This window comes from Cupressus sempervirens, chromosome 2, assembly GCF_028749045.1.
Source record: "Cupressus sempervirens isolate cs-2001-9-10 chromosome 2, ASM2874904v1, whole genome shotgun sequence".
Lineage (NCBI taxonomy): Eukaryota > Viridiplantae > Streptophyta > Pinopsida > Cupressales > Cupressaceae > Cupressus > Cupressus sempervirens.
In genome coordinates this window covers 421,709,464-421,725,514 of record NC_143119.1, presented here as the reverse complement: position 1 = coordinate 421,725,514, position 16,051 = coordinate 421,709,464, and the positions used below count along the sequence as shown (strand labels likewise).

Below are 16,051 nucleotides of genomic sequence, written 5' to 3'. Positions count from 1 at the left end.
ATATACTTTTTATCTATATTGAAATTAAGTGCATTTATATTGAAACATCATTAAAATGATTGTTTTGGTTAACTATTGTCTTTCTTTCATTAAATTAAACTTTCACTTTTTTAAAATTTTAACTTTTCAATTTTTATTAAAAGCTAAAAATTAAAAGTAGTTCAATAATCACTTTATCATATTATTATTCACAAATTAATCATTCTAATAATTATATTTTAAATTAGCTAACATTTTGTACATCTTAGACAAAATACAGAAATTGAAATGAGTAACTTCTGACCAAGAAAATAAAATTGAAAAGTAATTAATAAAAATGCAACCAAGCTAACACAAAAGAAATGTTTTTACATTGCCATTTAATGTTAAAACATGCATGAAAGTAAGTAGCCATTTAATGCTTGTGCTGATTCACGTCAATTAAATTAAATGCATTTTAAGTCAAATGCATTCCATCGTTGTTGAGAACCATAGTTTGTAACTTTTATTTGCTGCTATGTCATAGACTGTACCATTAACGTTATACTCAAGTAGTATCTGGCCAATGAATATCAAAATATACTTTTCCATTGATTATACTAGCCAAACTATAAACTTTTCATGCACTAGTCTTTTCAATTGTTATATGACTACCATTCAAGTTTCCTTTGTTCACCTCGACCTGTTAACCTTTTTCTTTTTATTAGCAAGTATTACCTAATTTGGTGAACTGCATGGCCATGTGCGTGGGAGTAATAAATGCAACTGAGAAGTTTCTGATAGTTTAATAAATTCATTCTTATCATTGCACATTTTTCTTCAAAATTTTTGTATTTAAAAATAAAATTAATCTCCACCAAAAATGTTTCTAGCCAATCAGAAAAATAATTCATACCAAATTTATTTGTCATACCAATTAATGAAAAAAAGGGTCCAGTGAAAACATTAGTTCCCTGCTTATTAATAGATAGCTACCAACAATTGCCATACTTATTTTCGAGTTATTAATTTATTCAATAAGCTCAATATATTAATTGTCACCATCTAAAAATTCAAAGATTCTAAAGTTTGTTGAAATTTTATTTTTAAATTCAATTTTTTTCCACTAATTTATTGTTTTTTCTAAATCAATTTCATCCTCATACCCTTACAAGAATATGTGACAGTGTCATATGCAAGGTGGCGAACAAACTGTTTTAATTAGCAACGAACACCAACGTGGTTACCACCACGAGGGAAGATAAGACAAGAAAAAGTGTACAAATTAGAAAGGGCGACACCTCAAGCCATTAGTGTAGTGAACGACGGATATTAAACAAGGAAATACTGCATACAGAGAGGGGTTATATCCCACCAAACCACCGCACAAGGTACGTGGCCATGTCAATGGCAAAAATATATTTTATTCTTAGTGAACCATAAGCCACGAAAGTTATAATTGAATGAATATTAATAGATATTTAATATTGATAGATATATTAATTAAGGGGTATTTAAATTAGGATTAATGGATAAAGAAAAATTTACTTTAGAGTATATTAATTTAACATTGAGATTTAGAAGGAATTTTCTTAAAGATTTGACATTCTAATGTTATCATTAGAATAGTTGTAATCTTACTTCCAACATTACTATTATTTGATTTCTAGTAAGAAGTATATAATGCTACCAAGGAGGGTCTTGTATAAATCCAAGCTAAAGGTTTACCCAATAGAGGGTAGAGGTCAATGACTCATAAATCTACGGACTTGGACCTATAAGCTTTGAGGGAGTCCTTGATATCTAGGTAACTTCGATAACATCTAGACTCTTCAATCCATAATCAAAGAATAATAACATTGGGTCTGTTGGAAGGATAATTACTTCCTACTCATAAACACACTTTTTTTTTATGCCTGTAATATATAAATAACTCCATTGTGAAATGTTCATGTCCGATCCTAACAAGGGACGTTACAAAGCAATAAGGAATAACCTAGCAAAATTGTGGACTCACCTAAAGGAAAATAGACTTGTTATTGGTAGCATGCAATGGACTATCTCACCATTTAAAAAATTGCTTTGATCAATAAGATCTCGAATTGGTTGAATGGGTTTGAAGACATCTTTCCCTCACAATATAGATGAGAGATCCAAATTATATTGATGAATAGTTTTACATGAAACAATGTGAAGGATTTGATGTATGGCGGAGAATATGAGGTGCTAGGGGAATGAGACATTGTGTGGCTTGTAAGTCACCAAGACAATGGTGGTACCAATTTATTTTGAAATTGCTATGACAACAAACCTTTTCCCCTGCCATAAGACCTCAGCCTTGATGATATTTGAACTTTAAGGTTATAAATATTGCCAGTTTGAAAATGTACAACCAGAATATGGACTATAAGAACTTTTAAGTGATTTTCTAATATACAATATCCTACTGCTGCTTACAGAATACACAATACTTTAGAGAATGCTATATCAACTACATATCAAAAGACCACAACAAATGCAATTAATTAGACATAGTTAAAAAATCATAGCAATCTACTTGATATAATCTATTGCTCATGTTAGTAGGTATGTACATCATTTGGAGATTACATTTTTACTTTCAAAGCTAAAGCTCTATCACACGCATCACTTCACAAGTATTTTTTATAATATTTGAAGAGAAAAATGTAATTTCTCACAAATTGTTTAAGTTGTCCAAATGCAGTATTATAAAATTGGGTAATCCACAAGTGCACCTCCAGGTCCAGTGACAAGTCCAGCCACAACAATTTTGATTGAAAAGAACAACTTCCACTGCATATTACTTGTTCTTCTGACAATTCTGCAAGAACTTCTAATTCTTTTTCTTATACAACCTGAGTTGTCCTAGTGGTGGAGAACTTGTGCTCTTATAAGAGAGGTCACAAGTTCAAATTGCATAAGGGGGTAGGCCATGTACGCCTCGTTTATAGCACAATTAGGTGCCTCTTGCAAGGAGTAAAGTATAGTTCCATATTCCTGTCAGCATATGTAAACCCAAAAACATATGGCTTCTTTTGTAGACTACAAAAGAACATTTCCTTTTAGTTTTTCCTTTTTCTCATTTGATCAAATGTCTTTGGTTGCCACTGACCATATCTATAATATATGTACATGGAAAATAAACGGTAAAGTTGTTTGTAATATTAGAAATCTTCAAATGTCAGCAACTGAAACCTCCATGAAAATTTGGGGGTCCTGCAAATGTATCCACCATATCTAGAACTCAGCTGCTAGATTTTGATGTCCTATGAAATCATTCCTCATTATGAAGTTATCCCTCAGAACTTTACTGCCTGCTTTCATTGTTTTGTCACTTTCTTCAACTAGATAGCTTCTTTAGGAGGAGCAATTAATTTTTAAAAACTAATATTGTACAGTTTATCATTCTATATTAGTTGGTCCATCAACTAGATAAGATTTGAGTAGCATTCTAATTAAAAGACAAGATGTAAAACTATAACAGGGGAACTGGCTTTTGATTTAAGCAAGGAATTACAGTTTACAAGTATCACATAATGATCAAGTTTATGCTTCATCAAGTTCAATATTAGGCTTAGTAGGGAACAATGATTCTCTCTCTGACTCAAATGCTCCTGTCTCAACCCAATGATTGTAATCTTCTAGCAGTTGTTCCAAGAAGCTAGGAACAAGCTGATTAACCAGAGACTGTAGTACACTGTACAAAAATAAACAAAGTAATATCATTCTAGACTGTGATAAAAACCATATATGCTCTCTTAGCTAATTCAAACTAAAATTAATGACAATAGTATAATTGAAAACTAAAACCAATGGGAAACACAATGCTTACACATTTCCAGGTCGCTCAACAGCTGATACAGGAAGTAAAGAAAATGGCAAGCCATAAACCTGGATTTATGATCAAAACTATTAATCTCCATATGCAGATTTATAGAAAATATTATTTATATGACCTATAATAATCAACTTCCAGCCATGATTTTGTCAACTCACAGATGTGATTGCAGAACTGTGTGTGTGTGTGTGTAAGTGTATGTGAGAGACTACAACAAATTGTTTGATATTATGCAAATTAAGAGATTAGAAAATCAAGTCTTGTGGAATGACCACACTGTAATTTTTGCAGGGGATAAAACAAGAAAATCAGTATCGCTCTCTTCAAAAATGAGTGGAACACAAAACTAACATGAATTTTTATTAAGAAGCATATTAGTTTATCACACAGGCAAACCTACTGATACAGTAGAAGCGACTCTAAAATAGACATCTCCAGATAAGCACATCTCAACTCCCAAAATGGATTTGGCAGTAAGGAGCTAGATGGTAAATGAACTCAAACAGGAAAATCTTGCATTTAACATGCTTTGTTTTATTTTTAAGACCAAAACTAGCCAAAGAAACCACAAAAAGGTACAATAGTCAGAAGAAAACAGTGGGAGTGCCTATGCATCTTAACCCTTGTGTCAGGCTGAAACTTTTTGATGCTTCAGTCATTCAACCATAGCAGAAAAAATCATTTGGGAAAAAACTTGGCAAACCAAAAGCATAAGATTTTTGAAATAATCGGGAAATAATCAAGAAAAGGATTTTTAGGCTAGCTACACAAACATTTTGTCAAAGCCAATGCTGACAGGACCAAATCACCACCACAGCTTTAATAAGAAGTTGCCCATCTATTCAATCACAGGCCTTTTCAATTTCAAGCTTGATTAACATACTAGACCTACAAGTCCTTTGGAGTGAGTGTATTGCTTCCTGTACTATGATGACCCCATTGAGGATGGATTTGCCAGGAACAAATCCAGTTTTCTCTTCTGAAATTATATCCAGGAGAAGTATTTTCAATTGATTTGCCACTTCCTTGGCCATGATTTTTGTAGGTTGTATTACATAGTGATATTGGCCTAATGAGTTGGCTTTCTATTTCTTTGAATCAAGCCTATAGAAATGTTCCTGGTCTCCCTTAGCATCTTTCCTGATTCTCTAGAATCCAATTGCCTCTGAAATCTTCTTGCCTACAATAGCCCAACATTTTTGAAAAAAAGCAGTAGGGAAGCTGTCTGCGCCCAGAATTTTGTTTGAATGAGGCTGATCTAGTGCCTCTTTTAATTTCTCTCTTTCAAAACTTTGTTGTAAACATATTACTCCACTCCCTCATAATCAATCTGGTATGTTTTCCAAGATCTTTTGTTGATGCAAAAGATTCAACCCTTCCTAGTTGTTGAGGAGATCTTGAAAGAAAGCAACTGTTGTATCCCTACTTCTTCAGGATTACCCAATACTACTTTGTTTAGCAGATTAATTCTAGAAATCCTATTATTATTCCTGCAATGCTTGGTTCTAATATAAAAGAATTTCAAGTTTTTATCTCCATCTTTGATCCATATTTTTAGATATCTACCTCCAAAAGTTATCCTCTCTCACTAATATTTCTTCATATTCCATCAACAATCTGGCTTTCCAAAATCTATCTTGGTCCATCCATGTGACAATCACCTTCTCATCAAGAGCACTCGTTTCTTCTTCTATCCTCTTCCTTTTAAAAATGTTTATTAGGTGTAATCTATTCCAATCTTGAAGATGTTGCTTCATTAGTTTAAGTTTGGTAGCCTCCTTAAACACTTTTGCCTTTATTGTTTGTCTATCCCCCCTACAGCCCCCTACTATTTGTAAGAAATTCAAGTGTTGCATCCACATGTTGTCAATCATTTATCTCCATAGATATTCAATTGCACTAGAAAATAATTGGAAATTGTCCAATTTTTAGTATCACTATCAAGCCCAAAAGAGAAGATAACTAAATTTCCTTTAAAGAAGAATCAATCTAGCTTTTCCATTATTCTGCTAAAGCCCACTCTCCTATCCATCCATGTGAACAAACCATTGTTCGTTGTGACTTCTATCAGTTGATTCCATTCCACCTAGTCTTCAAAATCCACTAAAGATTGCAACTCCTCAATGAACCACTCCTCTTTTATCTTCACTATGCAATATCTCAATGAAATCACCTCCCTATATGTGAAACTCATTTGACCATGAAGAAAGAAAATTCTTTACTTCTGCCAATACTTCCATTTTCCTAATTTAGGCGACATGGCCATAAACATTGGTCAACATAAAATACAGATTGGAAGAAACACTTTCTATTCAGTACTTCCCTTTACTAACTTCTACACCAATATTGCTTGTGGTTTCCAAAGCATCAATAAACCCTTAGAGGCTCCCTTATCTTGCACCCAGACTCCTTTCCATTTTTCAATTCTCATTTAAGAAATCACCCTCATTATTGGATAGCTTGGTATCTTGTAGCAGAATTATGTATGCTTTTGTTTTTTACAGTTAGCATTTTGATTTAGCCAGCTGTTTGTTGTTAGGGGTATTTAGGCACCTAATATTTCACGCTATGAGCTTCCTTGCCCATTGGGAAGGGGATTCCCCTCCCTGACCTCAACATACTAATAATTCTTACATCACCTTTTGCATCCCCATCAATTTCTTGGTTGGCTTCTTCTTAGTTTTTTCTATCCTTGCAATCATGGAGATGAGTTTGAGGATTTATTTTGATAATGCCCAACTTCTTAGAAATTATGGGAGTCACCATTTATTTTGGTTCTTGATCCTCAAGGTTGTAATTCCAATCCTCCACCCTTGTCCCAATTTTGTCCTAAATTTTGAGATTTTCCTTTGCCAATTGAGGATCTTGACCCAATCTACACCTCCTAGTCACTGCCACCTAGTAATACCAAATAAATCCACTGTTAAATTTCAAACTCCAACACTGATATCCTAGAAGGAGGTACCAACTTCTGCAGCCATTTTCTTCTAGGGGTTGCCTCCCTCAAGACTCAAGCAACTAGTGCCTTTTCATATATGAACCTACAAAAGACTCTCTTTGTTCCTATATCCTTTGGGCTTAGATTTATCAAGAGAAGCTAACTCAAATGGTAACTCCTCTGTCCCTGAAATTTCCCTTGAAGTCACCTCCTTAAGCCATCCAAAACTATCTACAACCTGCTCTTAGTGCCACTGCCTCTTCTACCTTTTTCCCAAGTCCCAAGGTATGGCGACTTCCCTGTTGAAACCATTACCATTTTCCCCTTATTCTCTAATATCTCATTCTTTGAAACACCTACGTCAGTAAAGATTTCCTTCCTCTCTAGTGTGTATGAGACCATGCCTCCTTGTATAGTTGGCTTTTCAACTACAATTTTCTATTTCCAGGTTCTAACCTCCATGAAGATCTCTAGCTCCTCCCAACATTCTCCATCTGAATCTAACTCAAAGAAAATTCTAGTGAATGATTTGTCCTCCCTCAATGCTACACCCTCATCTATTTTGACAAAAGAGTCCAACTATTTGTTGATCCTGTTATGAAGGGGAGGACCTCAGACCTTTCAATCCATTTAGTCGATTCAAAGCTATCATTCCATCCTTCTCTGCTACTAGCAGCTCTCCATGAATTTCCTATGCTGTTCTTTCCTTTCTTGCCCTGCCCCTGTGCCTGTGCCTACGCCTGCACTTGTGCTATCTTTTTGGGATTTAGTTTTAATATAGTCTAGATTGGCCTATATTTTGTGTAGTCCAAATATATCTTTAATTTATGTGTGTGTGTGTGTGTGTGTGTGTGTGTGATAGTTGAAACATAAAGGAACAACCATATTAAGCAGAAGAAAATATCTTTCAAGGTATTTCTAGAGATATGTTTCAAATTTCAAAATGTAGTCTAAAAATAAATTATTTAGACAGTGTCAGCATGGTAGAGGTGAAGAAATATTAGCGTTGACCAAAACAATAAGATATTTCTTCAAAATATTTACCATGCCCAATATTTCTCTTCAATGCAATCTACAAGCTCTTTGTTGCAAGAATTAATGATAATAGGTTTGGAAAAAGAACTGTACTTTCCAATGTACAATGGGCGAGAACAAAATATTTCCTTGTTTTTCATAGGACCATAAAAACTAACTGGGGAAAGAGAAATAAGTATAATTCTTGAGTGGGTAGAGGAAAAAACCTCCAATATCACATTCAGCTCCACATTAATGTCAACAAATGGCTCCTCACTTTCCATATTCCATGTGATATGATTTTTGGCAGTTGCTGCAAAATAGTCATAAAGGTAAATAAAATGTTAATTGGATGATTTTCAGATCCCTAAATTTGTTTGACTGAAAAAAAAATCTGAAATAATTCAAATCATATTTTTCGGTAAATTTGCTAATGTTAAGATCTGTTCTGAAATACAAGATAGTAATTTGCTAATATCTAAGGAGTTGCTTTTTAACAATGTTTTTGATTAAAGCTTCTGCAGATGCCTGGCAGGACTAACTCTTTAGATACAATTATTTGAGAGCACGAGTACACATGACATGTTATATTCTGTTTTACTTGCAACCTTAGTGTGAAGAAGTATTCTCTATAACAGATGCAAATGAACTTCAGGAAAACAGAAAACAAGATGCCTGTGTATATGTTATTTAAAAAAATAAAAAATAACATGCCCCTCTATATTGATGTCTTACTTTCAACCAAAACAAAACAAAATGCTACTTGGGTGTTATAGTAAACAAATTATGAATCAAAGGTGAATACATGACTAAATTATAATTTCCAATTGAAAAAAATTCAAAATAAATAAACTATGTACACCCCAAACATAAGATCATACATCGAACTCAAGTTATGTGTTATAAAAAAACACTACTCATTTAAAAATAGTTAAAACCATAGTTTGCAAACTTTGTGAGCACTCAATTCTTTTTGTTGGTCGACTTTTCACAAGTTTAATTCTTGCATATTTATAGATGCAAAAATAACATTGTAATGTCCCCGCTATTAGGGTTAGCTTGATACAAGTATGACCTGCAAAATAAATGTCAAATTTAAACAATAACAAGTCTTACTATACTATGCTACCCTCTATCCTAACCCCAAACCTTGACAACATCTCCAGATTGGGATTACTAACCCTCCTGAGGATCTCCAAATCCTAAATGATGTTATATCGATTCTAGCATCATCCTCAATTACTTCTCTATCTTCTCTAGAGTGCTCCCTTTAAGGTTCTTTTAGGAAGAGGTAACCCATTGTCCAAGGCCCTTGTCACATATACGTATGTTGACATCATCAAAATATTTTGACACATCAATCTCAAGCATGGTGGTCAGATAGAGATTATATCAATCTCACATCCCAACACTATAGGTATGATGAAAATCTAAGGTATTCAATCAGATGGAGAGTATTAATCTCACATACCAACATTATAGAGATTCATTAACCTTATGCATGTCGGTTAGATGAAGATCATCAATCTCTCATACCAACATTATAGAGATTCCTCGGGTATGTTGGTCAGATGTAGATCATTAACCTTTCATACCAACATTATAGAAATTCCTCAGGCACATCGGTCAAATGTAGATCATTAACCTTTCATACCAACATTATAGAGTTTATAGCAATATGATTATGTCAGTCAAATGGAGATTATCAATCTCTTCCTCTAAAAGGGTTAGTACAAAAATATGTATGTAATTACATTCATAATTGACCATAGTGAATTCAATTTTCTAAAATTATCCGCATATAATATTTGTTCCAAAGAAAAAGAAGTATAAAAGAACAATGTAACATACCTTAATACTAATCCATACCTCTAATGTGTAAACCATTTGCAAATTCCTAAGATACCTATGCGCTTGGAAAAAGGCTGGATGCGGGTGTGGATGCTTCCTGATGCGCGGATGTGTTATGAAGTTGCACGGGTTTTGGTAGGAAGCCTGATTCCTTCCTGCGGATGCATGCGGGATGCTTGGGAGAGCATCCAAAGAGAATCTAGAGAGCATCCAAGCGCATCCGGAGAGCACCCAACAATTTTGAGCTCCCAGTCACTTAAGTGACTTAATAAAACATGTGTTTAATTGGTTTTCCTTAATTATATTTTTTCTCCTATTTCACTAAATTTCATTTGTGAATCTTGAGCCTTGACTCTAGATTGATCAACATTGAACCATGAACTATGCTTTGATTTTGTAATTTGAATTGCATTGGAATCTTGAACTTGACTAATTTACTAATTAGACATTACTGTTAGTACAGAAATATGTATATAATTACATTCATAATCTTAATTGACTATAATGAATTCAACTTTCTAAAATTATCCATTACCATGACTATTGTTATCATGATAACAATTAATTCCTTGGCATATAATATTTGTTCCAAAGAAAAAGAATTATAAAACAATGTAACATACCTTAATACTAATCCATAACTCTAATGTGTAAAACCATTTGCAAATTCCTAAGATACCAATGCACCTAGAAAAAGGCTAGATGCAGGTGTGGATGCTTCTTGATGCATGGATGCATTAGGAAGTTGCACGGGTTTTGGCAGGAAGCCTGATTCATTCCTGCGAATGCGTGTGGGATGCTTGGGAGAGCATCCGAAGAGAATCTAGAGAGCATCCGGAGAGCACCCAACAATTTTGAGCTCCTAGTCACTTAAGTGACTTAATAAAACATGTGTTTAATTGGTTTTTTTTAATTATCTTTTTTCTCCTATTTGACTGAATTTTATTTGTGAATCTTGAGCCTTGACTTTAGATTGATCAACATTGAACCATGAACTATGTTTTGATTTTGTAATTTGAATTGCATTGGAATCTTGAACCTGACTAATTTTCTAATTAGACATTACTGTTATTTCATGAACTATAAATGGTGAAGTATCAGGCTATGTAATGGTTCATTTTTTTATATTCCTTGCATTTCTTTGCATACATAAATTATAGTATATACTATACCCCACACACACACACACACACACACACACACACACACACACACACACACACACACACACACACACATCGACGCACCCAAACGCATCCAAAATTCCCCCCAAAAAAATCTGCACATCAACACCCTGCACCCGCATCAGCATCAAAACCAACATCGGTAACTTAGGAAAATTCCTATATAGCCCAAGATGTGGCTAGTCTTGTCCCCTATATTTTGGCTTTTTTTCTCTTTTACTTAGCCATTATTATTTGACTTGACTAATACCATTTAACATCTTTTGTTATTATTTATTAATAAACTATATTTTAATATTATTTTTGACTTAATCAAATATGTTTTACTTCTTGAATGGAATTATATATTATTATCAATGTTCAATCCCCTTCTTTCTCCTTATCATGGGATGGTAATATCTTTACATTCTTATAAGATTAATAAATGCCAAATTATCACTTCTTTGTCTTAAAGGATATATATATATGGTATTGCTTTGTTTGTTTTCTTCTTTTTTCTTATTTGTTGGTTGCTTTATAATATCCTTTATCTATGTATTATGTGCATCTAGTAATTTCTTGTTTTTATGTTCTAAAATCACCACTAAATCCTTTCCTTATGTGGAGGTTAGATTTGTTAATATCTACCTTTCTTTTAAGCACTCCCCATTAATTGTTGTCATAAAAAATGTATTTCTATCAAATAAAAAATGTATTTCTATCATTACTTTCTTTCCCCTAGTTTTGGTGTACATAAGGCAGATAAGTTTGGATGCTACCTAAGTATATCCTTAGCATTTGCTTGCATGCACCAATTATATCTTTGAATCTTAGTACTTTCTTAACCTCCTTTCGTCGTTCCTTCCTATTTGTAACTTATTCCCCATTTTGTTAATAGTTGTGATCCTTTAAATACTTACTCCTCTTGTCAAAGATCATACCCTTCCATTATTAATGCTAACCATTTCTTTTACTCATTTATTTTGATTAGTTTATTGCATAGCTTGTATAACCGTTGTGCTTCCCTACTATGTCGTTTTGGTATTGTTTCATGATTATTAACAATATAAAATATATGTCTTGGAGCAATGACTCTTGATGCTTAATCACACTAGCAATTTTGTTAACTAATATCTTTTCCTGACGATGGTGATTAGTAGATTATCATTCTTAATTATTTGTCATGGAACTTAGATTGGATAATGATCTAGTTATTAATGATTAGTGTGATAACTTCTATTGGTTTAAGTTTTAGCCAATTTAGAAGATGTTCGATAATCAATGATGTCTTGAATTTGTACATCTTAGTATATATGGTTACTTATCAATTGATGATGATTATTGATGCTAGTTGTGTTCTTTTGATTTTTATAGGAGCTACTATCCCTGTTACCACTAGTTATTAATTGATTGGTTCACTAGTTTTAATGTATTTATCATTTATTTTAGTATTATTATTTTATCTATGTTGTAATTATGCTATAATTAAAATCTATATATTTATTCATTTTAATGTTTACATTATTACTATTGTTGATTATTGAATTTGATGCCTTGTGAATATTCTTTATGTTTTATTTATTTTAATTTTATTATTAGTTGATTAAATATTAGTTCTAAAAGGAGACAATTCTAATTGGCCTAGGCACTCCCAGTCCCAGGACAATTGGAGTTGTTTTGTGTAGTATCCCACCCGGCAATTTTTCCCCAATTTCTCACAATACAATTTTCAGAAAATAACATATATCTTTTGTAGATAAAACTAACAATATATCCAACATATTTTATTTAAAAATACTTAGTCCAAAACAACATTCAGATTTGCTATTGTATTAGAATAACCAGCAATGCAATACCATGACCAGATACCCAAATCCAATCTTCAAAAAAGTTACAGAGTCGGATTGGAAAACTCAAAAAGAACCTGTAAGCACAATGGTGAATTCTGTCTTGAATCCACTCCAAGATAAGCCAGGAGAAAAGCCAGAAGGTTTCTGTCTTCAGGTTCTGGAAAACTGAAAGCCAAAGCTTCCCCTTTTTCTCAAAGATAAATCTGAAACAAACTCCAAAATCCAAAAATGGTTGCAAATGAGCTCCTCTCTCCATATTAAGGATACAATGGCGTGCATGCAGGCCTTAACATTTTTTGAATGACACTTCTTGGTTTCAGTCAAGAAGCACTATAACAACTGAAAAATTAAATCATCACATTCACAGTCAATCATGATGGAAAATAATTTAGTCTTTGTCAAAATATCCAAAATCTTAGCCCTCTTGGCAAAAGATGGGCCTTGGTCATCATGTAATCCCTGTAAGTTTTTCACAATCAACTACAAAAATTTCCTCAATACATCTTCGTTATAGGATTCTATGGGATATCTTATTCGTGTAATCTCGTTGAGACATGAAGCAATTGCAAGCCTAACACCTTTATGTGGATGTTCCATAAACCTGTGTTGGACCAAGGCTAACATTGAAGGTTGTAAGCACAATTCAAGAGCCTATAATCTGATTGATCAACTTTTGTCAAATATGTTTCTAATTCTTCCAATTTGGAGAAAATGTCATCTAAGGATTCCACATGTTCCAGTTGCAACCCAATCAGGTAAAGCCAATTTCCCACTTCTTTTTCTTTTGACAAGTCCCGTAATTGATTCCCATTAAAGGTATCATTGAATTCTTTCAAGAACAACTTATTTTTCAGACTTTCCATAATCAATTTCGCTTCAAACTGAATGACTTTCCAAATCTGAAGTGCTAAGCTAAGAGAATTTTTTGAGTCAATCTGACTCAGTCTTAGAATCCTCCAGGTGGTGTCGATGTGTGCAGGAGTTGTAATGTTTCTTGGTAATGACTGCCAATCAATTTCCAGCTTATAAATATGAAGAATTGCCAACAACAAACCTTTGCATATCACTCTGAAACGTCTGAGTTTTATTTTACAAGCTCACCATGTTATTCCCAAGATTTTGCACCAAATAGTTTGAATGCAAAACTAGTATTAATCAGAGAATTGTCACTTCAACAAGGTCTCAACATCCCAAAACACAAACTGTAAAAATTGGCATAATAACAGAATATGCAACTGAACAATGAAGAGTGGTGTCTAAGCTTAGATTATGTGCTAGTAGATTGTTTATCAGTAGCACTATAACTCGAATCTGAAGCCTTAGTGCATAGGATTTGCCTTTACCACTCAAGAGGGTAGTCTGATTCTGTTCTACAATATGGAAGTGTCATTTCTCCTCAACAAGAACTTTGTAAGCTAACTCGTGCTTTGACTCAACATTACAATGACAAATTGCCAAGGCATGTATCCAATTGACCAATACAGACATCCACGTCAACAACTTGCAATTCTAATGCAAAGCTAATGAACTTGTCTCAGATGTTGAGCTTTGGCAAATTTTAATGTTCCATCGTCAACAAGATTCCGCTCAAGAAGAAAATTGTTTATTTCTCTAGCAAGCTTCCATTAGTTGTAACTGCTGAAATTTTCCATCAAAAGCCATTAGAAGGTAATGAATATTTTGACAAAACCAAATCCTCCCATGGCTTTTGACCTTTGGTTTCTATAGCCAGTAACAATTGTTGCACTCAGCACTCAATTTCCCTTTAAATATTACACTTCCATGTTTGACCACATTTCTTCTTTTCTAAAATTGTTGGAGTCAGACTAATAGGAAACCATTTATCTACCTAGCAACACTATTCTTCTCTTGATTCCAATAATGTGTCATTTATCATTCCCCTTGTCTCAAAATATTACTGGCAATTATAACCGACTCACACAACAAATAGTATTCCTTCCAACACCATATTTGACATACTATCAATAAAGTTCAATGAAATAAAATCTCCAATATAATCTACTCCCTTCACGAGAAGAACAATATCATGTTTCCTTGTTAAAGCTTAAACACAACTCTCAAATAAAATATTAAACCATACTCAATTTGTTTCAAACACCATTACATGGGAAGGGGATTGGGTTGTCCATTTATATCCTCTAGTCGATTTTCATTTTATGTAGAAAGCATTTGTCATTAAGAAGGAACTAATAGACAGAAAAACCGAGTCATGCTTTCCTATTGCAGGCACTACTCAAGAAACTGTAAGACAAGAATCACAATATTCCTTAGAGTTTTGGTTGGTTCGATTCCCTAAGAAAAAACTTTAGCGATAAAGTTTATTAATCGGAGAATAAGGTTCAAATGCACCCAATATTTTTGCGCATGTGTCATTGTTCTATCTCCCATGTGTTCATACTGAAGCCTAATATCCACAGCTATTTTGTTTCATCTTCTCCATGCATATCAGAGGCATTTCATTCCCCTCTGTAGTATGAATTATTTCAACAAGTTTTACAACAATACATAATTCTTATTTGAATCCAAGTATTTTCTCCAATGGCTCATCTCGAAAAAATGACACCTGTGATAAATTTCAAATCTTCTGCATATACGAAACCTCTATTACACAATTGTTATAACTCTACTTGTCAATGGTAGAATGACAAATCCCTCTTTCCATTACAATCTCTTTCCTAAAAACTAAAAAATGTAATCACAGGTTGACGTTAATCATGTTTGAAGAATGATAAGTGTTCCAATTACTGTCTTTGCAGTTATGGTTTGGTATGTGTGTATAAAGGAGGACTTAGAATATGCACCATGCAGACATCGTGCTTTTAGCAACTCTACCCAATGGTTCCTAAAGCCTTCACGGCAAGGATAGCGATGTTCTAAGACCACAAACGGATATGAATGTTCACCTCACGACAAATTCAATCCTGCAGATACTACAACTTTAGTTTTTTTGTCAAGCATACTTTATAATAGAACCCTTCCATCCTTGTTACCACAGAAGTATTTTAAGAAATGGATTCCTTAAAATTTTCTTGCAAACTTAGGAGTAAATCCTATCAATTAATCACTACAAAAATGAAGGCAACAAATATTAAACACTGCCAACCTTAGGCTAATAGCTTTGCTAATTTGCTTAAATATTTAAGGCCGATAAAATAATTCCTCTAATGTCTTTTATGGCCATGTGTGCTATTGGGTGTCTTTGCACTGATGACACGTTTTCATCAAATATTAAAATTGCCAACAAGGTTTATTGGAGTAAAATAAACATATAATAATCTTGCCACTAGTGCCCAACATATGTAATTAAAATACTCATCTTCACCTTAAGTTTCTTGAACAAATAATTATCGGGGTCCATGAAAAGTCTTCCACAAACTCTAGCTTGTATAAATTTATT

At 33.4% G+C, this 16,051-nt stretch overlaps 1 protein-coding gene across 1 annotated transcript in view; it reads right to left on the bottom strand.

Moving 5' to 3' along the window:
- Positions 1 to 2,608: 2,608 nt before the first annotated feature.
- LOC149572888 (DUF1997 family protein, putative (DUF1997)) overlaps positions 2,609 to 16,051 on the bottom strand; it is a 145,477-nt gene continuing 132,034 nt past the window's right edge. Inside the window, exons 6-8 of the mRNA XM_089813993.1 lie at positions 7,997 to 8,082; positions 3,812 to 3,870; positions 2,609 to 3,676 (exon numbers count right to left, since the gene is read on the bottom strand). Coding sequence (XP_089670119.1) covers positions 3,526 to 3,676; positions 3,812 to 3,870; positions 7,997 to 8,082 — 296 coding nt within the window. The 3' untranslated portion in view covers positions 2,609 to 3,525. The remainder of the gene's footprint in view (positions 3,677 to 3,811; positions 3,871 to 7,996; positions 8,083 to 16,051) is intronic.